The sequence below is a fragment of the Schistocerca cancellata genome, chromosome 9 (genome assembly GCF_023864275.1).
Source record: "Schistocerca cancellata isolate TAMUIC-IGC-003103 chromosome 9, iqSchCanc2.1, whole genome shotgun sequence".
NCBI lineage: Eukaryota > Metazoa > Arthropoda > Insecta > Orthoptera > Acrididae > Schistocerca > Schistocerca cancellata.
The window spans coordinates 179,677,079-179,699,144 of record NC_064634.1 but is presented as its reverse complement, the minus strand read 5'-3'; the positions used below and the strand labels follow the sequence as shown (position 1 = coordinate 179,699,144).

At 38.9% G+C, this 22,066-nt stretch overlaps 1 protein-coding gene across 1 annotated transcript in view; it reads right to left on the bottom strand.

Moving 5' to 3' along the window:
* LOC126100451 (cubilin) overlaps window positions 1-22,066 on the bottom strand; it is a 771,806-nt gene that overhangs the window by 20,088 nt on the left and 729,652 nt on the right. The window contains exons 62-63 of the mRNA XM_049911056.1: window positions 13,950-14,107; window positions 12,318-12,483 (exon numbers count right to left, since the gene is read on the bottom strand). Coding sequence (XP_049767013.1) covers window positions 12,318-12,483; window positions 13,950-14,107 — 324 coding nt within the window. The remainder of the gene's footprint in view (window positions 1-12,317; window positions 12,484-13,949; window positions 14,108-22,066) is intronic.

Here is a 22,066-nt window from a genome sequence, read left to right as displayed (position 1 = left end):
GTTTGTCGCTTACTAAACTTTTGCCTTCATGCGCTACAACTTCAGCACCAGGCATGATGTTTTAATTCATTGCTTCCTTTCTATTAACTCCCTTCACAACATATTTTGCAGACAGTATCCACATATATACCAGTAAAGTTACATAACTGAATGACACAAAGCTTAGGAGATATGATGTCAAAACATTAAGGTGCTTGAAAAACCACATATTCCTTAAAATAATGCACAAATTACCCAGACCATATTCATCCAATATTTGATAATGAAATCACTCAGTGACTTGCAACAAACTTTAAACATAATTTCAAATCTTTTCTAAACTTTTTCTCATTTACTTGCTTAATGTCAAATATTTAATACATTAACATTTGTATTCAAAAGTCTGAAGCTGTTTTGCACATAGGAATATCCAGAATGAGATTTTCACTCTGCAGCGGAGTGTGCACTGATATGAAACTTCCTGGCAGATTAAAACTGTGTGCCCGACCGAGACTCGAACTCGGGACCTTTGCCTTTCGCGGGCAAGTGCTCTACCATCTGAGCTACCGAAGCACGACTCACGCCCCGGTACTCACAGCTTTACTTCTGCCAGTACCTCGTCTCCTACCTTCCAAACTTTACAGAAGCTCTCCTGCGAACCTTGCAGAACTAGCACTCCTGAAAGAAAGGATATTGCGGAGACATGGCTTAGCCACAGCCTGGAGGATGTTTCCAGAATGAGATTTTCACTCTGCAGCGGAGTGTGCGCTGATATGAAACTTCCTGGCAGATTAAAACTGTGTGCCCGACCGAGACTCGAACTCGGGACCTTTGCCTTTCGCGGGCAAGTGCTCTACCATCTGAGCTACCGAAGCACGACTCACGCCCGGTACTCACAGCTTTACTTCTGCCAGTACCTCGTCTCCTACCTTCCAAACTTTACAGAAGCTCTCCTGCGAACCTTGCAGAACTAGCACTCCTGAAAGAAAGGATATTGCGGAGACATGGCTTAGCCACAGCCTGGAGGATGTTTCCAGAATGAGATTTTCACTCTGCAGCGGAGTGTGCGCTGATATGAAACTTCCTGGCAGATTAAAACTGTGTGCCCGACCGAGACTCGAACTCGGGACCTTTGCCTTTCGCGGGCAAGTGCTCTACCATCTGAGCTACCGAAGCACGACTCACGCCCAGTACTCACAGCTTTACTTCTGCCAGTACCTCGACTCCTACCTTCCAAACTCCGCTGCAGAGTGAAAATCTCATTCTGGAAACATCCCCCAGGCTGTGGCTAAGCCATGTCTCCGCAATATCCTTTCTTTCAGGAGTGCTAGTTCTGCAAGGTTCGCAGGAGAGCTTCTGTAAAGTTTGGAAGGTAGGAGACGAGGTACTGGCAGAAGGAAAGCTGTGAGTACCGGGCGTGAGTCGTGCTTCGGTAGCTCAGATGGTAGAGCACTTGCCCGCGAAAGGCAAAGGTCCCGAGTTCGAGTCTCGGTCGGGCACACAGTTTTAATCTGCCAGGAAGTTTCATATCAGCACACACTCCGCTGCAGAGTGAAAATCTCATTCTGGAAACATCCCCCAGGCTGTGGCTAAGCCATGTCTCCGCAATATCCTTTCTTTCAGGAGTGCTAGTTCTGCAAGGTTCGCAGGAGAGCTTCTGTAAAGTTTGGAAGGTAGGAGACGAGGTACTGGCAGAAGTAAAGCTGTGAGTACCGGGCGTGAGTCGTGCTTGTAGCTCAGATGGTAGAGCACTTGCCCACGAAAGGCAAAGGTCCCTAGTTCGAGTCTCGGTCGGGCACACAGTTTTAATCTGCCAGGAAGTTTCACATAGGAATATGATTGTTTAAAGAATTGGGGGCTTCGTAGTGGATCATTACTCATCCACTTGGCCATGAGTGCTGTGTCATCTTGTGTTGGCATCCGACACAGGGACTCACGGATCAAGAACTCATAGCATTATACTGATCCCTCGAACCAATGAGTTTGAGGTGCTGTCTTGCACAGAAAATGAAACTGAGCCAGTGAGACTCATTTCACAGGTTAAGGAAAATGTTCTGTGTCCTCTGTGTGCAAGCAACTGCGGATTGTTGTGCACATTGAAACAAAATTTGCCTGTCATTTGCTCACTGAGGTCATACTTAGATCATTTCAGTTATTAGCAGAGAATGTTGAGAACACCAGCCTTGCTCATGGAGTTTCAATGAAGCTCACAATATGCAGCATAGCTCCAGGAACAGATCATGGGCCCCTGTTTCTGAGTTGAATGGAAGGCCTGAACCAAAGACTTTGAAGGTTCTGAGGCAAGTTTGGTCATGAATTCCTGGACTTGCACCATAGGGCTGGAAACTGTCCAGTCCCACTAAATGGGTCAGGGGTGCACTACAGTTTTTTTGTGACAGGCATCTCTCTATCCACTCCAGATAATGATAGCTGTAGCTGATCTGGAAGAATCTGTGTAAGAAATACCCCCCCCCCCCCTCCCCATAGGCAAGAGTATTGAAATTATATTGCTTAACTGCCAAAGTATTTGCAAGAAAGTAACAGAGTTGGAAGCACTTCTAAATAGTGGTCATCACATAATATTATGTACAGAAAATTGGTTAAAACCTGAAATGGAAGGTAGTGAGATTTTTGGGAAAATATAAGTGCATATCAAAATCATACACTACTGGGAAATTGTGTTGGTGTATTTGTTACAGTAGACAAGAAATGCAAATCACTTACAGCAGAAACCGAAGGTGTATGTAAGACTAATTGGGAAAGACTCAGTATCATGGGGATGGGCATAAACTCATCATTGGATCCTGCCACCAACCACCATCCCCCCCCCCCCCCTTCCACACACGCACACACCAATATGTAACCAGAATCATTAGTTCACTAGTACCTAAGTTCCACAATCATGCTGTAATCAACAGGGAATACTTGAATCATCCAAAAATCAATTTGAATAATTTCTGATTTGTTAGTGGTGGTGTGACAAGACATCATGAGAAACATTACCCAGTTTCTTCTCTGAAAACTATATAGGACATATATGGTGAGTAGCAACTTCCCTTCTCACGGTGTTGTTACATTCCATCCTGGATTTTCCATTGTTTGAACTATCTAGAACAAATAGTATAGAACCCCACTCATGATGGAAGAGCAGGGTGTTTCAAAGTTTTTGCGCCACATGTTGAGTGGTGGCAGATCGCATCACGAGAAACAACTTTTGTTACAGACAAAATATTCCCTGGTACTTCCTGGTGATGTATTTTTATTGTTGGTTATGCCCTTGAAAGACAGGAGGGCATAGGCACTCTGCAGCAAGTGTATGCAAAATGTGTTGCCTATAATCCAGTCGCCTGCACCATTAAAAGCTGAGTAAAATCACAGTTACTGATTCAGTTTGACGATGTCTTTCTCCGCTTAGAGACTCACATGCTTACAGTTTTCCAGTTAAAAATAACTCTATCAATTTAATGGCTTAAGATATATGCAGATACAGCATATCGGGTTTGTAGAACCCACTTTTTTTGGTGAAATCTTGTAGTCCCAGGGCTGGCAAATACAATTTCAAAATATCGCTCACTTCTTCTTACAGTTTCTCCTCATAGTTTAACAAGAGAAATGTATACCAGGATATCATCATCAAGAGAAACAAAACTTATTATTCTACAGATTGGAGTGTGGAATATTAGATTCCTTAATCAGGCAGGTAGGTTAGATAATTTAATCAGGGAAATGGAAAGGTTGAAGTTAGCTGTGGGAATTAGTGAAGTTCAGTTGTGGGGGAGGAGGGGGGGGGGGGAACAAGACTTCTGGTCAGGTGAATACACGGTTATAAATACGATGTCATTTAGGGGTAATGTATGAGTAGGTTTATAATGAATAAAACAAAATGCAGGTAAACTACTAAAAACAGCATAGTGAACGCATTATAGTAGCCAGGATACATAGGGAGCCCATACCTATCACAGAAGTACAGGTTTATGTGCCAACTACCTCTCCAGATGATGAAATGATTGAAGAGGTGTATAATGAGATAAAAGAAATTATTCAGATAGTTAAGGGAGATGAAAAGTTAAGTTGTGATGGGGGACTGTAATTGAGTAGTTGGAAAAGGAAGAGAAGGAAAAGTAGTAGGTGAATATGCGTGGGGGGAAGGAATGAAAGAGGAAGCTGCCTGGTAGAATTTTTCACAGAGCATAATTTAATCACAGTTAATAATTGCTTTAATAATCATGGAACACAGCTGTACACATGGAAGAGACCTGGAGACACTAGAAGGTTCCAGATTGAGTATATAATGTTAAAACAGAGATTTAGGAACCAGATTTTAAATTGTAAGACATTTCCAGGGGTAGACGTGGACTCTAAACACAATTTGTTGTTATGAACTGCAGATTACAACTGAAGAAACTGCAAGCAGCAGAGGATCAAGTAGGTAAAAAGATGAAGGCTAATATAAATACTTGGGTAACACAAGAAATGTCGAATTTAATTGATGAAACGAGAAAATATAAAAATACAGTGAATGAAGCAGATGAATGGGAATACAAATGTCTAAAAAACGAAATTCAGAGGAAGTGCAAAATGGCTAAGCTGGAATGGCTAGAGGACGAATGTAAGGATCTAGAAGCATATATCACAAGGGGAAAGATAGATGCTGCCTAAACATAAATTAAAGAGACCTCTGAAGAAAAGAGAACCACCTGTATGACTATCAATTCTAACGGTGGCAGGGGTAAAAACAAATTTACAATTTGTGCAGTTATAAAGAGTCGAGTGGCATGAAAGGGACACACTGGTTGAGAAGGGAGTGAGACAGGGTTGTAGCCTGTCCACAATGTTATTCAATCCGTATATTGAGCAAGCAGTAATGGAAACAAAAGAAAAATTTGGAGTAGGAATTCAAGTCCAGGGAGAAGAAATAAAAACTTTGAGGTTTGCCATTGTAATTCTGTCAGAGACAGCAAAGAACTTAGAAGAGCAGTTGAAGGGAATGGATAGTGTCTTGAAAGGAGGATATAAGATGAACATCAACAAAAGAAAAATGAGGATAATGGAATGTAGTCAAATTAAATAAGGTGATGCTGAGGGAATTAGATTAGGAAATGAGACACTTTTTGCTATTTGAGCACCAAAATAACTGCTGATGGTTGAAGTAGAGAGGATACAAAACGCAGATTGGAAACGGCAAGAAAAAGTGTTTCTGAAGAAGAGAAATTTAATAACATGGAGTATAAATTTAAGTAGGAAGTTTTTTCTGAAAGTATTTGTATGGAGTGTAGCCATACATGGAAGTGAAACACGAATGATAGACATTTAGACAAACAGAGAATAGAAGTTTTTGAAATTTGGTGTTACAGAAGAATGCTGAAGATCAGATGGATAGATCACAAACTAATGAGGAGGTACTGAATAGAACTGGGGAGAAAAGAAATCTGTGGCACAATCTCACTAGAAGAAGGGATTGGTTGATAGGGCACTTTCCGAGACATCAAGGGATCACCAGATTAGTACTGGAGGGAAGTGTGGAGGGAGAGAGAGGGGGTTAAATAATAAAGGGAGACCAAGAGGTGAATACAGTAAGCAGATTCAGAAGGATGTACATTGAAGTAGTTACTTCAGAGATGAAGGGGGGAGGGGGGGGGGGGCCTTGCACAGGATGGAGTAGTATGGAGAGCTACTGGTCTTTGGACTGAAGACCACAACAACAATAATTTGCCTCCTTAATGGTTGCTTCTTTCTACAAATCTCTGGTGTGCTAAAATTGACCCTTAGCCTCTTCTATAAGGGAAGTAATTTTTCTAATGATTTAAAAGAAATCTCTCAGGAATACCAGTTTAATTTTCTTTCAGTGATGAAACCAACAAATTAACTCCTAAATGAGGCCAGACACAAGCTTCTGGCAATAATTAGCCGATCACTTGCCAAGCGCCAAACAATAACAGACAACTGAAAACCCACAGACAATGGATTTCAGCCAGCAAAGTAACACACACATATACCGAATAACACCCAAAGGCAAAGAGGATTTCAGCTGAGAGCCTCTCAGGACAATAATTTGTGTAACGAAACACCAAGAGTCAACATAGTGGAAGATATGCCTAACCTATAGGTTGATGCCACCGCGATGCTGGAAAATGTGAACCGGTCGTGGTAGGCCCATGTTCTATGACCTTGGAGGAGAGTTGGGGACACGAGCTTGATCAACACTTGCTTTATCACATATGATCATGATAATGATGTGAGAGATTATCTGTATCAAGGTAATGAGGGTGCACAGAAAAACTTGACAGAGGACAAGGCACAAGCTACTATTAAAGCCAAAATATCTGACCTTGATGTACCCATTGTGCTTGACACAGTGGTTACAACTAATTTGATGTCACAGGGATTCTTTCAAGAATTGAAGAAACGTCGATGGATACCTGCACTGCCACGTATTATGTTCAAGTATAATGACTTTTCTGGAGACTAGAAATCTACTCTGTAGGAATTAGCATGGGTTTCGAAAAAGACGATCGTGTGAAACCCAGCTCGCGCTATTCGTCCACGAGACTCAGAGGCCATAGACACGGGTTCCCAGGTAGATGCTGTGTTTCTTGACTTCCGCAAGGCATTTGATACAGTTCCCCACAGTCATTTAATGAACAAAGTAAGAGCATATGGACTATCAGACCAATTGTGTGATTGAATTGAAGATTTCCTAGATAACAGAACACAGCATGTCATTCTCAATGGAGGGAAGTCTTGCTAAGTAACAGTGATTTCAGGTGTGCCGCAGGGGAGTGTCGTAGGACCATTGCTATTCACAATACACATAAATGACCTTGTGGATAACATCAGAAGTTCACTGAGGCTTTTTTTGGATGATGCTGTAGTATATTGAGAGATTGTAACATTGGAAAATTGTACTGAAATGCAGGAGGATCTGCAATAAATTGACCCATAGTGCAGGGAATGGCAATTGAATCTCAATGTAGACAAGTGTAATGTGCTGCGAATACATTGAAAGAAAGATCACTTATCATTTAGCTACAATATAGCAGGTCAGCAACTGCAAGCAGTTAATTCCATAAATTATCTGAGAGTAGGCATTAGGACTGATTTAAAACAGAATAACCATATAAAATTACTTATCGGTAAAGCAAATGCCACACTGAGATTTATTGGAAGAATCCTAAGGAAATGCAATACGAAAACAAAGGAAATAGGTTACAGTACACTTGTTCGCCCACTGCTTGAATACTGCTCACCAGTATGGGATCCGTACCAGATAGTGTTGATAGAAGAGATAGAGAAGATCCAACGGAGAGCAGTGTGCTCCGTTTCTTTTTTTCATCAGTCTACTGACTGGTTTGATGCGGCCTGCCACGAATTCCTTTCCTGTGCTAACATCTTCATCTCAGAGTAGCACTTGCAACCTACGTCCTCAATTATTTGCTTGACGTATTCCAATCTCTGTCTTCCTCTACAGTTTTTGCCCTCTACAGCTCCCTCTAGTACCATGGAAGTCATTCCCTCATGTCTTAACGGATGTCCTATCATCCTGTCCTTTCTCCTTATCAGTGTTTTCCACATATTCCTTTCCTCTCCGATTCTGCATAGAACCTCCTCATTGCTTACCTTATCAGTCCACCTAATTTTCAACATTCGTCTTTAGCACCACATCTCAAATGCTTCGGTTCTCTTCTGTTCCGGTTTTCCCACAGTCCATGTTTCACTACCATACAATGCTGTACTCCAGACGTACATCCTCAGAAATTTCTTCCTCAAATTAAGGCCGGTATTTGATATTAGCAATGTCATCAGCGAATCGTATCATTGATATCCTTTCACCTTGTATTTTAATTCCACTCCTGAACCTTTCTTTTATTTCCATCATTGCTTCCTCGATGTACAAATTGAAGAGTAGGGGCGGAAGGCTACAGCCTTGTCTTACACCCTTCTTAATACGAGCACTTCATTCTTGATCGTCCACTCTTATTATTCTCTCTTGGTTGTTGTACATATTGTATATGACCCGTCTCTCCCTATAGCTTACCCCTACTTTTTTCAGAATCTCGAACAGCTTGCACCATTTTATATTGTCGAACGCTTTTTCCAGGTCGACAAATCCTATGAAAGTGTCTTGATTTTTTTTTAGCCTTGCTTCCATTATTAGCCGTAACGCCTCTCTCATCCCTTTACTTTTCCTAAAGCCAAACTCATCGTCACCTAGCGCATTCTCTATTTTCTTTTCCATTCTTCTGTATATTATTCTTGTAAGCAGCTTCGATGCATGAGCTGTTAAGCTGATTGTGCGATAATTCTCGCACTTGTCAGTTCTTGCCGTCTTCGGAATTGTGTGGATGATGCTTTTCCAAAAGTCAGATGGTATATTGCCAGACTCATATATTCTACACACCAACATGAATAGTCGTTTTGTTGCCACTTCCCCCAATGTTTTTAGAAATTCTCGTGGAATGTTATCTATCCCTTCTGCCTTATTTGACCGTAAGTCCTCCAAAGCTCTTTTAAATTCTGATTCTAATACTGGATCCCCTTATCTCTTCTAAATCGACTCCCGTTTCTTCTTCTATCACATCAGACAAATCTTCACCCTCATAGGGGCTTTCAATGTATTCTTTCCACCTATCTGCTCTCTCCTCCGCATTTAACAGTGGAATTCCCGTTGCACTCTTAATGTTACCACCGTTGCTTTTAATGTCACCAAAGGTTGTTTTGCCTTTCCTGTATGCTGAGTCTGTCCTTCCGACAATCATATCTTTTTCAATGTCTTCACATTTTTCCTGCAGCCATTTCGTCTTAGCTTCCCTGCACTTCCTATTTATTTCATTCCTCAGCGACTTGTATTTATGTATTCCTGATTTTCCCGGAACATGTTTGTACTTCCTCCTTTCATCAATCAACTGAAGTATTTCTTCTGTTACCCATGGTTTCTTCGCAGCTACTTCTTTGTACCTATGTTTTCCTTCCCAACTTCTGTGATGGCCCTTTTTAGAGATGTCCATTCCTCTTCAACTGTACTGCCTACTGTGCTATTACTTATTGCTGTATCTATAGCGTTAGAGAACTTCAAATGTATCTCGTCATTCCTTAGTACTTCCGTATCCCACTTCTTTGCGTATTGATTCTTCCTGACTAATGTCTTGAACTTCAGCCTACTCTTCATCACTACTATATTGTGATCTGAGTCTATATCTGCTCCTGGGTACGCCTTACAATCCAGTATATGATTTCGGAATCTCTGTCTGACCATGATGTAATCTAATTGAAATCTTCCCGTATCTACTGGCCTTTTCCAAGTACACCTCCTCCTCTTGTGATTCTTGAACAGGGTATTCGCTATTACTAGCTGAAACTTGTTACAGAACTCAATTAGTCTTTCTCCTCTTCTATTCCTTGTCCCAAGCCCATATTCTCCTGTAACCTTTTCTTCTACTCCTTCCCCTACAACTGCATTCCAGTCGCCCATGACTATTAGATTTTTGTCCCCCTTTACATACTGCATTACCCTTTCAATATCCTCATACACTTTCTCTATCTGTTCATCTTCAGCTTGCGACGTCGGCATGTATACCTGAACTATCCTTGTCGGTGTTGGTCTGCTGTCGATTCTGATTAGAACAACCCGGTCACTGAACTGTTCACAGTAACACACCCTCTGCCCTACCTTCCTATTCATAACGAATCCTACATCTGTTATACCATTTTCTGCTGCTGTTGATATTACCCGATACTCATCTGACCAGAAATCCTTGTCTTCCTTCCACTTCACTTCACTGACCCCTACTATATCTAGATTGAGCCTTTGCATTTCCCTTTTCAGATTTTCTAGTTTCCCTACCACGTTCAAGCTTCTGACATTCCATGCCCCGACTCGTAGAACGTTATCCTTTCGTTGATTATTCAATCTTTTTCTCATGGTAACCTCCCCCTTGGCAGTCCCCTCCCGGAGATCCGAATGGGGGACTATTCTGGAATCTTTTGCCAATGGAGAGATCATCATGACACTTCTTCAATTACAGGCCACATGTCCTGTGGATACACATTCGTTACATGATCATTTAGTGATCGTGAAAGCGTTACAGAGGTGATAGATAAACTCCAGTGGAAGATTCTGCAAGAGAGACGCTCAGTAGCTCGGTACGGGCTTTTGTTGAAGTTTCGAGTCACTGAGGAGTCAAGCAGTATATTGCTCCCTCCTACGTGTATCTCGTGAAGAGACCGTGAAGATAAAACCAGAGAGATTAGAGCCCACACAGAGGCATACTGATAATCTTTCTTTCCACGAACATTAGGAGACTGGAATAGAACGGAGAACCGATAGAGGTACTCAAGGTACCCTCCGCCTCACACCGTCAGGTGGCTTGCGGAGTATGGATGTAGATGTAGATGTAGATGCCAGTGCAAAATTGCAAGGTACAAACTGCCACTGGTCAGAAATTGAGAGGAGTCAAGATACAAGCCTTACTTCCTGTTCAATTAAGACAGTTTTCTGTATGATGCAATTTTTTGATACCAGAGAAAATAATAGTTGATTGTTTAATTGGTATGGATACATTTAGGACATACCAAGTACAAATTGATATAGGTAAGGGCCAATGTCCTTTCACTGTAAATAACCAATTGTTTGTAACAGACCAGATCAGGGGAAGTACTAATAGATGTAAAACTGAAATTACTCAACCTAGAAGTTCAATAGGTAAATCCATATTATGTTTGTCAATACATACAGTGATGAACAGTCATAAGCAGAAGAAATAAATGTCTACACAATACACACAAAGATAAGTGAATCAAAGTGCTTGTCTAAAGAACAGCAAGCAGAACTTACGGAAGTGGTACTCGCTCATATACATGTATTTAAAAAAAAAAGGGACCAGGTATTATTAAGGATTTTGTGCACAAAATGGAAGTGTTATTAATATCTCAAACAAGAGGGTAGGCACCCATTTGTACACCTCTAAGTTGTACATATGTATAATAACATTAGATTTAGGATGCTGGAAAATCACATTTCAGAATTTATGTTGTTAGCTGTTAAGGAAAATTTTTGTTTATTTTTTTCCCCTTGTATGTCACCTGTGTAAATGATAAGGTGGGTGGAAGTAACGAGGAAGAACTTTACTTTTATGTGTCTAGAGATGACAACACTTTAAACACAACGCTTCACCTCGCGGGCAGCCTAGTTGTAAATGAATAAACGGACTTGTGAAACACGTGGTAGCGTGCACTGCAATACACAACTTGCCATGACATTAGTGGTAACAGCGCGATGCAGCGCATGCGCATAGGAGAGTAAGTTAGTCAACAAACCGCAAGTGCATGCCTGCCAAACACAGCTGAAACTGTTGGAGCACCCAGAACAAACAAACCCTAAAAACAAACAAACCATATGAGCTACAGCCTGCACTAGCATTTTTAAAACCTACTGCATAAACTGGGACATAGAAAATTAAGGAAGAGTCTATCTACACAATACACACAAACAAGGATAAGCTAAGGAATTACATACATGGAAATGGAATCCTAAACTATGAGATATTTACCGAAGTTATGCTACTATGTTCATTATACCTATATATTTACAAGTTTAAGTATTGAAAGTACACGCACTAATTATATGAAGGAGCCAGAAAATCCTTGCTGCAGGTAAACAAGTAAGTACAATATGAGTGGTGAACTGAATAAGACATAGCATCACACTTATAATACACTTTATCTTTCAGATTTATAAGGTAAGTAGAGATTTACACATGACATTGATTAAGTTTGTGATAGCACAACTGCACACGAAAGTAAATGAATACATGGTTGAATATATGAAAGAGGTATTAGTGACCATTGAACCACTGTACACTTATCTTTGAAGATTTAGTTTTAATCCTAAAGTGAAGAAAGATAAATGCTTGACGAGTGGTAGGTACCATATAAACATAAGACAGGGCCACACCGTAAGTAAATATAGTTGTAAGTTTACAATATGTGTGAATGTGGTAGTGTGAAAATATGGGTAGAAGAATACAGTTGCAGTATGTCGCATATCACAATGCTGAACTAAGGTGGAGCACTACCAAATAATCAAGGGGTCAAAACCAAACTACTGTGAGTGTCAACTACTTATTAAAGCGTCAAACATCTGATTTACATGGAACTTTTTTTTGCACGTTTGTTACTTATATAAACATTATTTTACACTCATTGTATATGACATATAGAATTGATGAAAGAACTCTGTATAATCACAACAGTCTTTTATGTGTGTGTTCTGCCGTCGCTTGGTGAGTAATTTTTTATCTATGCAATTAAATAATAATATTACGTTATTGTATGGTAGTTACCTTTATCAGTTGTCGTGTATGTGAGATCAATATTAGTTATTGAGTATGTAGCTTGGCGTGTCAGCTGCAGTAGCAAAAGTGGTCCAGAAGAAAACACAGGATCAGGTAATTTATAGCCACACATAGTTGACAGTAATGGAGCAGAGGTTGAACCTCCATCATATACCTGTAGAAATAAGTAATGCATCATCACAACCAATACTGGAAAAAAATAAAATGGAAAAAATTAAAAAAAAATGAGAGAGAGAGAGAGAGAGAGAACTATTCAACAATAATTTGAAAAGGGTGGATTGCTATTCACCATATAGAAGATAGAAGAGATGTTGAGTCACAGACTGGCACAGCGAAAAGGCTGCTAAACATTTAAGGTTTTGGCCAAGAGGCTCCCTTCTGAAGTAGAAAACACTCACACAGGAACAAGTTATGTGAAAGTGTGTGTATTTTCTAATAGCTTTTTCGCTGAAAGCTTAAGTGTTTAGCAGTTTTTTCACTGTGCTTGTCTGTGACACAATGTCTCCTCTATATGGTGAGTAGAATCTATCCTTTGTATAATAGTGTCATTATTCCATCCTGGACTTCCCACTGTTTGATTCTACATTTATTCACATTTCTTAGTTTTATATCAACAAAACATTTCTTTGATTTCACCATCTGAATTAATGCTACCTTTATATACTTTCAACTATAATTCCACAACTGATACAACAAAAAACATTAAAAATATGCAGAATGAAAATCTTCGATGGGTTCAAAACAATAACTGAGAAATTAAACAAAGACTTACATTTCAGATTAAAAGTACAGTATCAGAGTGGAACTCTTGCTCTTAACTTTCTGTGACATACTCTGCAAACAAGCCATAAAAGGTACCATGGGCATCCACAGACTCTTAAATTGCCATTTTTTGTATAAATGAGATGGCCAATTTCAATAAATCCGATGCATTAAGATCTAAATTTTACAGGTGGCATTAAAAATTTACTTGCCTACTGAATAGATGAATAAAAACTCTATTCTACAGATTCCAGTGGATTGGCAGGGTGTACTGGCAAATACTGCCACCACCTGGAATTTGTGACAAATTTACAATTTTTCCTTGGGAGATAAGTGGTAACTGACATCCTGCACACTTGAGCTAAACTGTGCATGGTATTCCTGCTGCAAATCAATTTCTGAAGATGTGTGGCTAGAACTGGAAACTACTAAGATCAGGAACATAACAAATATTTCCACCGTCTTGGTCATCACTGGTGTATTCATTCCAAAATGCTTTCTATCCACATTTAAAATACTGTGAAATCACACACTGAACATTTGAAAAAGCTGATTTGTGTTGATTGTTCTCAGTGTTTTGGTGTGCCCTAAATCATCACATAATAAAACCTGACAATTTTAATAGTTCACTGAATGTGTCCCCCCCCCCCCCCCCCCCCCCTCCTACTCATCTACCTCAAACCCATTCTCTCTTGTAGAATAGATAAAGCAATAAGAAGCTCTGTTCATTATTTTAGGACTTCCACACTTTATGTGCACCAACATTAAAATGCCTTATACCTAATTAAAAATTCCTTGCTTAGTGCAGTTAAATTGTGCACCTGAATTCATTTTCAAGCTAAATGAATTTATACTTACTTTCATACTGTCTGCACTGCAGTCACCACCAATATAGAAGTCAGATACATATAAAGATATTGTACTATTCTGAGGTGCTGAAATCACTATTGTGCATGAAGCTGTAAATCTGTCAAGCTGGATCCGTCCTTGCACATGGGAGTAATTACGATTACAACCTGAAATGGAACATTTATGGCATTAAATGCAGCATGCCACCAACAGGAAAATAAAAGAAACCTTTCATGAAAAGAGCCACACTTGTGTGAATATCAAGAGCTCAGGTGGTAAGACAGTACTGAGCAAAGAAGGGATGGCTGAAAGTTGGAAGAAATTTGTTGAAGAGCTATACAAAGGAAACTAAATTGAAGGCAGGGTTATGGAAAAGAAAGAGGAATTAGATAATGATGAGATTGCTGATAAGATACAGTGAGGAGACTTCGTCAAAGCACTGAAAGACCTCATCCTAAACAAGACACCTGGAATATACAAAATTCAATCAGATTATTAAGATCCTTTGGAGAACCATCCATGGCATAATCATGTGATATATGAGTCAGGTCCATTACCTTCAGACATCAAAAAGAATGTAATAATCCCAGTTACAAATAAAGAAGGTGCTAACATTTACAACAATCAGTTCATTAAGTCATGGCTACAAAATACTGACATGACTTGTTTACACAAGTATCAATCACTCAGGGAGCTCACAAATCTTTTGTGTGTACATGTGTGGTTAGCATGGAGTCTGAAGCAATTGCAGCACCTATTTCCTTTCCTGTGCTGCAATCTTCCTTCTCTTACTTATGTTCTCATAATGACAGCATTTGATGCTGATCCAGCTATTCTCTAGGTTATGCTTTCCTTTCCTAACATATTCATTCCTTTACTTAGCATCTCCTTTTGGCTGAAGTAATTTTTGGTATCCTTCTGATTTCCACCTTCATTCTTAAAATTTTTCTTTAGCCTGGACTGACTGGGAAAGAACACCTTAAATAGCAAGTATTGCATGCATTATTCAAGATAATCTGCCCGTAATATCTGCATAGTCGCATATGTATGCTTAAAAGCCAACACAATAGCCAATCTGACGCGGTGAGGTCTTTATATACCCTTTTGGTAGAGCCCTGACACCACACGTATCACACTGCTGATGCGGGAGCTGCTAGCTCCCCACACTTGCCAAGGAGTAGATCTCCCTCATCCTGGGGCATCCGGACTCCTGGCAATGTTCCATTGTGCCAGATGATGATATTTGGTTGCAGCTGTGTGGCATCCATCAGATGAGCCCGTGATCAGAATGGGTAGCATCAGAACAGACATTTCACATGTGAACCTCATCAAATTAAACCAAAACCATTGCCCTTCTGATCCAGTCATCTCATCAGAGAGGTACAGAAATTTTAATGTGAACAGTAATTATCCTTCTACTTTCCCTATTGTGCTTATCTTACCTCATGGGAAGATGTACAAGCCAGATGCTTGGGGGTGAAACAATTTACTGAACATTTGGTATGTACTTGAACAGATTAAGATACTTTTGCTGTGGTGAAACCATTATTCTTGTGTAAAAAATTGAAGATAAATTTGGAGAAGTTGAGTCCCTGGGAAAATGTGCAATGTATTGTTTCTCTTCATCCACACACTGGAGCTAATATTGGCACCAATATTAGCCAATAGTTAAGAGGCAGTGCACACACATTGGAGCCAACATTTGGTTGAATTCATGTAGAACCACCATAAGCATGTGTGATGAACAGATCACTGCCAGTGATTTTGTGGATTTGAACATTAATAATTATATTTTGTCACAGCACATATACAGACACGCTTGTGCCTGTATATGTGTGGATGGATATGTGTGTGTGTGCGAGTGTATACCCGTCCTTTTTTCCCCCTAAGGTAAGTCTTTCCGCTCCCGGGACTGGAATGACTCCTTACCCTCTCCCTTAAAACCCACATCCTTTCGTCTTTCCCTCTCCTTCCCTCTTTCCTGATGAGGCAACAGTTTGTTGCGAAAGCTTGAATTTTGTGTGTATGTTTGTGTTCGTTTGTGTGTCTGTCAACCTGCCAGCACTTTCATTTGGTAAGTCACATCATCTTTGTTTTTAAGTATATTTTTCCTTCGTGGAATGTTTCCTTCTATTAATACACACTTTATATTAAAAACAAAGATTCCATGACTTACCAAACGGGAAAGTGCTGGTAGATAGGCACAATAAAAAACACACAAACACACATACAAAATTTCGAGCTTTCGCAACCCCCGGTTGCTTCGTCAGGAAAGAGGGAAGGAGATGGAAAGATGAAAGGATGTGGGTTTTAAGGGAGAGGGTAAGGAGTCATTCCAATCCCGGGAGCGGAAAGACTTACCTTGGGGGAAAAAAGGACAGGTATACACTCGCAGATATGTCTGCTTGTGTCTGTATATGTGTGGATGGATATGTGTGTGTGTGCGCGCGAGTGTATACCTGTCCTTTTTTCCCCCAAGGTAAGTCTTTCCACTCCCGGGATTGGAATGACTCCTTACCCTCTCCCTTAAAACCCACATCCTTTCATCTTTCCCTCTCCTTCCCTCTTTCCTGATGAAGCAACCGGGGGTTGCGAAAGCTCTAAATTTTGTGTGTGTGTTTGTGTGTTTTTTATTGTGCCTATCTACCAGCGCTTTCCCGTTTGGTAAGTCATGGAATCTTTGTTTTTAATATATTTTTCCCATGTGGAATGTTTCTTTCTATTTTATTAATACACACTTTACTATACATAAGATATATTCAGTGAAGAAAAATTCCAAACTCAATTGGAGATATGAGTAGACCAAAAATTGAGAGAACAGTGTTAAGAGAAAAACATTCTGAAAAAGTATATATAAGTAGTATATAGCATATGGTTAAAATTGTATTTGAATTTGAAATAAACTGTGTGTTATATGGATCAAATAGAGTAACTCTAACTTATGGATCAGATAGATTATGGCCTAACCCACCCTGGCTAGTCAATATAAACACAGTTGTACAGTGATCATAAGTTTATGAAATTAATACTTAAGCCATTACTTAGCTAAACTAGCTTTCTCCTGAGTTAGTTTATCATCTGTTCATTATTAGATCCAAACTTTGCAAAATGACTATAGTACCCATGTACAGAAGTATACCAAGATATTATTCATAGAGTAATTTGCACTTTTTTACTTTGTGTACTAAAGGATCCTGTTATAATTTGAAGTAAATAACTATCTGCTCATAGGAAGTTACATGCCTTTCTGTCTGATAATCAATATTTTCTAACATGAATACATGTTTCATTCAAATTTGCAGATACTAACAAAAACAATTATTGAAATAATGTCTATTACAACTTTTCAAAAACCAAATCACTTACTTTACACTACTCATTATAAGCAAATTTAATTCCCCATAATCTTCCACCCACCAAATAAATTTTCAGTCTCACGAAAAACAGATGAACTTACGCTCCTGATATTTCGGAAATGTTGAAGCATAATACAAGTGTCAGGACTCTCCATCATCATAAAGTTCTTGGTATATCATATAGCTTAAGGTATACTGCAAGCTTAAGGTATATTGCAAGAACTTGGATGAAACAATCTTTATTGCAAAGCTCAGAAAGCACCAGAAAGTAAACTGATTTTGTGACATATTACAAGTTCCTTCTCAGGACACCCTATTTTCCATTTCTGGGGTAGCACTCTCAGGAATATTGGATCTCTTTAATGCCTTGGCTGTACAGGGTATCTATGCAGCCAAGGAAAAATAGTTCTTGAATTTCTTCCAGATTTCCTGCTTAAAAATACACTTTTTCCTGGGTGAATATACACTTTTCCCCAAGTAAATATACACTTGTTTCCAAGTGAACGAACACTTCCTCCCAGATGAATATACACTTTTTCCTAGATGAATACACACTTTTTCTTGGTGAAAATACACTTTTCCCGAGTTACGTGACAGTATACTTTCCCTCGGAGCTACAAAACTTTTCAATCCTTTGAATGGTTCAGGTATTATACACCAGCATAGAACTCCCCTGCACTTTTCAAAGTATTGAAATCAAGATAGCAATGCGCTTTTGTTAGCCAATCATAGATCATGTCATGTGATCTCGCCAGTCGATGACAGCAGATATTATTCAGAGGATAGGACACGTAGTGTAGTCAAGCAACAGCGACACCACTGTGAAGTTTAAGTAGTGCAAATACACAAATGGCAAAACCTAATAGTTTAAATTAATATACTTACAGTACAGCTACAAGAAAAGGTAAGTTTTCATGTATAATATTGATATTTAATTCAAACAGTAGTTTGTTTCTTTTTGTTAATACCTTTACACTTGGTGTGCATGATTTTTCAGCACCACTTGTGTATTATTTATTACATGTAGCTTGTCATTTGCAACCAAACAATGTTGATAAGAAATTTTGTTGGGAGTTAACTTGTCATCTTAATGTAATTTTGCGCTTACATTAATTTTTACTTGTTTTTGTGTGGCAAGCCCTTTTATTCTCAACATCATGGTGAGGTGTCATGATGCACATGTAAATATAACACATATTTTCACAAAAAGGTCATAAAACACTTTGCACTTCACCAAAACACAGTGTAATTGTGGTTGTTGTGTCCCAGCCCAGTCAGTGTTCATTTGTTCACCAGAGAGTTTGGAGCCAAATTTGAATTTTGTTCACATTTGTTTAAAAATGAATATAGGTGCGAAATATTGTGACAAACTAAATTACATTTAGACTCCCAACAAAATTTCTCATCAACATTGTTTGGTTGCAGATGACAAGCTATGTGTAGTAAATAATACACAAATGGTGCTGAAAAATCATGCACACCAAGTGTAAAGGTATGAACAAAAAGAAGCAAACTATTGTTTGAACTAAATATCCACATAATTTTGTAATCATTACAGGTTAAATAAAACGGAAACCCACTGATGATGGCACAGTGGTGGTGAAACATGTTTGGGTACCTGAACAAATTGTGTTTTGCATAACTGGTGGACCTCACATCCTACAATTATAATATTGATCTTTTTTGCACTTTACACAAATATGACAGTAAAATTTTAAATAATGATATGAATGTCTGGTCTTCTGGGCTCAAAATTTTTCTAAGTGGCTGGTCCCCAAAGTGTTAAGATTTAAATGAGAGTCAAACACTATGTGATTTAAAAATTCATTACACATTTTCACTCATAACATAATTCATCTTGTGTAAAAGGAAATTTACTTTGAAAGTAATGCTTCGCAAACCACCATTCACAATATTTTCCCACCATCTCTTAGAAGCTGGTTTGTTTGAGCAGTTGCCAGAGAACACCAGAAAACAGGGGTTACTGGACACACACAGCTATGACGACATAAGAAGCTTGTTCTCAGTGTTTGCTCTGCTCATATGTCTTTCGTCACATTTCTGTTTGGAATTTTGTGTACAGTAGGGCACCATGTGATCAAGTGTGGCACTGTGGTACATTGTTGGGAGAGGACATACTGAGTTATTTATTTTGGACAATTGTTTATCATATCCTACCCAGATATGACATTCAAAATAAGAAAGCTCTGGCATAATATTCATTTCAAAACTAGACTCTGTAACTCAAGGTATCCTAATATTTTACTACATGATGACTATAACATATTGTTATTGTTATTATTATTATTATTATTATATCCATACTCTGCAATACTGTTCATCCACTCATCCTAGCAGCGCTACAAAAGCTAGTATGAAGGAATACAAATTTCTTTCAAAAATAAAAAAAATTGCTTCTATACACCACAACTAACAACATTAAGTTTTTTATGACTTTTTCCCACTGTAGAAAAAATTAACAAGGTTATTTCTGAAGGCAAGAAACTGTACAATTGGTAGTTTATATTCTACTCCAGGAGTAAATATAAAGCCTTACGGGAAGTTACGATGATAAAACACCATGTGCTGATAGTCTATAATTTTCCAGAAAATGGGGTTCTGTAAGTTTAAGATGTAAACAACATAAATTAAGAAACAATGTCAAGCCTAGAGGAGGTACCAGAGAAGTGTTGAAACATATCTTGTGATCAAAAAATATTGTTTCACAAAACGCAGATACATAAAACTCTGATAAAACTGTCAGCATATTTGAAACAAAACAATTTATTCAGTGCTACTGACCAAATTTGCCTGCTTATTAAGCTTCAAGGTGTTACAGCATAAAGTCAATACCGGCACGTCAGTCAGCAATGACGGAGAATAGAAGGCTGTGAGAAGAATCACATGCTGACAGACCTCCCTCCAGATGACAATGCGACAGCAACAGACCCTAAGTGAAGAAGACATAAGCGCCACACCCAACTGGTGGCAGCCCACTTTGATAGCAGCTTCAATGTAAGCCGCTTTGTTAGCCATCCCATCGAAGCCTCTTCATTAGCAATCAAATTCTGAAGAAGGTTGATTATTTTGTGTGTCACCCTTTGCTTGTGACACATCTGTGTAATTGCACTTGTGGAAGGTAATGTATAAAGGACTACAAGATTTCTCAGATCAAAGTTAAGTATTTGTACTTGTCTTGTTGTAATATAACTGATTAATATGAGTTGTTTGATTGTTTGTCTAGTGAATCAAGTATGCAGGATTCCTAGACACAGCGCAAGTGAACATTTACATATGTTCGTATGTATACAGCATTCACAGATTTTACATTATGTCATGAAAGAAATTTCAGAGGATACTCCAAGAGCACTGGAATTTCGTAAGTCATACTAAAATGCATAATTTGACTTAAAGTGCACATTTGCCAGAAGCAGGAGAAGGCTATTCAATGCGACTCGACTGTACGTGTGCATGAGCCCAATGGCAACTGCTCCAACCAACTCAATGTCAACCACTGTGACATCATGTTCATTGAAAGCAGCTTGTTGTTATGAAGTATTGAACAGTATTTGTCCTAAAGCCTTTGACACATTTTGCTGTTGGCACACGCTTGTATGTGCACTGTGTTTTGTTGCTGTAAGTAGTGCATTTCCTTTGCAACTAAAGTTTTATTTTGGTGTTTTTTTCTGCAGTAGTGGAATAAAGTAAAGTTCTTTGTTAGAGTATCAGTTCTTACCAGTCAACATTACAAAACTTGAATTGAAAACTAAGACAATGAAAAATTCCTGGAATCCTAAAAAAATCCCAGGTTTTTCCCATCTTTCTCCCAGCTGGAAAATTTTCCAGGGTTTTCGTGGATTTCCTGTTTGTCCTGGGGCATGTACACACTACTACTACAGATTAATTGTCTGATGACACCCATGCAGAGCCACAGGGAAACCCACCTGCTGCCTCACCTATTTCTTTCATCTCTCTTTTAGTACTGATGGTTCAACTGATGTCCATTACATTTTTAGCTCAATGTTCTGATTCTGCTCACTAGAAGGCATTCTTTTCTCTATAACTGTCTCGGCCCTTCATCGGGTTGATGGGGGTCAGAATGCAGTGGGGTGTGTCTCACCATGGATGAGCCCTGGGAGAACCCTTGTCTGCTCTGACTTTCATATTGGCCTGAGCTGTATACTTCTCCATAAATTATTTCTTTGGTCTGGTAGCTGTTTTGCCTTGAATGCCTCAATTTTACCACTCCTGTGTACTTTCACATCGCATGTTCCTAGCAGACATCACTAACTACAGATGAACTATCTCTGGATCAAGGGACTGATGACATTGCTGTTAGGCCCTTAAAACCACAACCAAGTAATCTTAAGAAAGAAAAAAAAAAAAAAAACTGGTAGAAGCTGACCTCAGGGAAGAGCAGTTTTGGTACTGGAGCAATGTTTGAACATATGGTAACATGGGATAACATTCAGCCTACAATTTATCTCAGAAGATATGTTAAAGGAAAGGAAAATCTACTTTTATAGAATTTGTAGAGTAAGAGATAGCATTTGACAATATTAATAGTAAAATGTGAATCAAACATGTAAGAACAAAAAATGTAAAATTTTGTAACAATTTCAATGTACACACAGATAACTTACCCACAAATCAGAAATACATTGGAAAGAAAGAGGGAGAAGGACACTAGTGTTTAAAGTTAATGAGAGTAATCAATAATCGAAAGAGCTCTGCACTTCATGAAACAAAATCACACATTTTATTATGAAA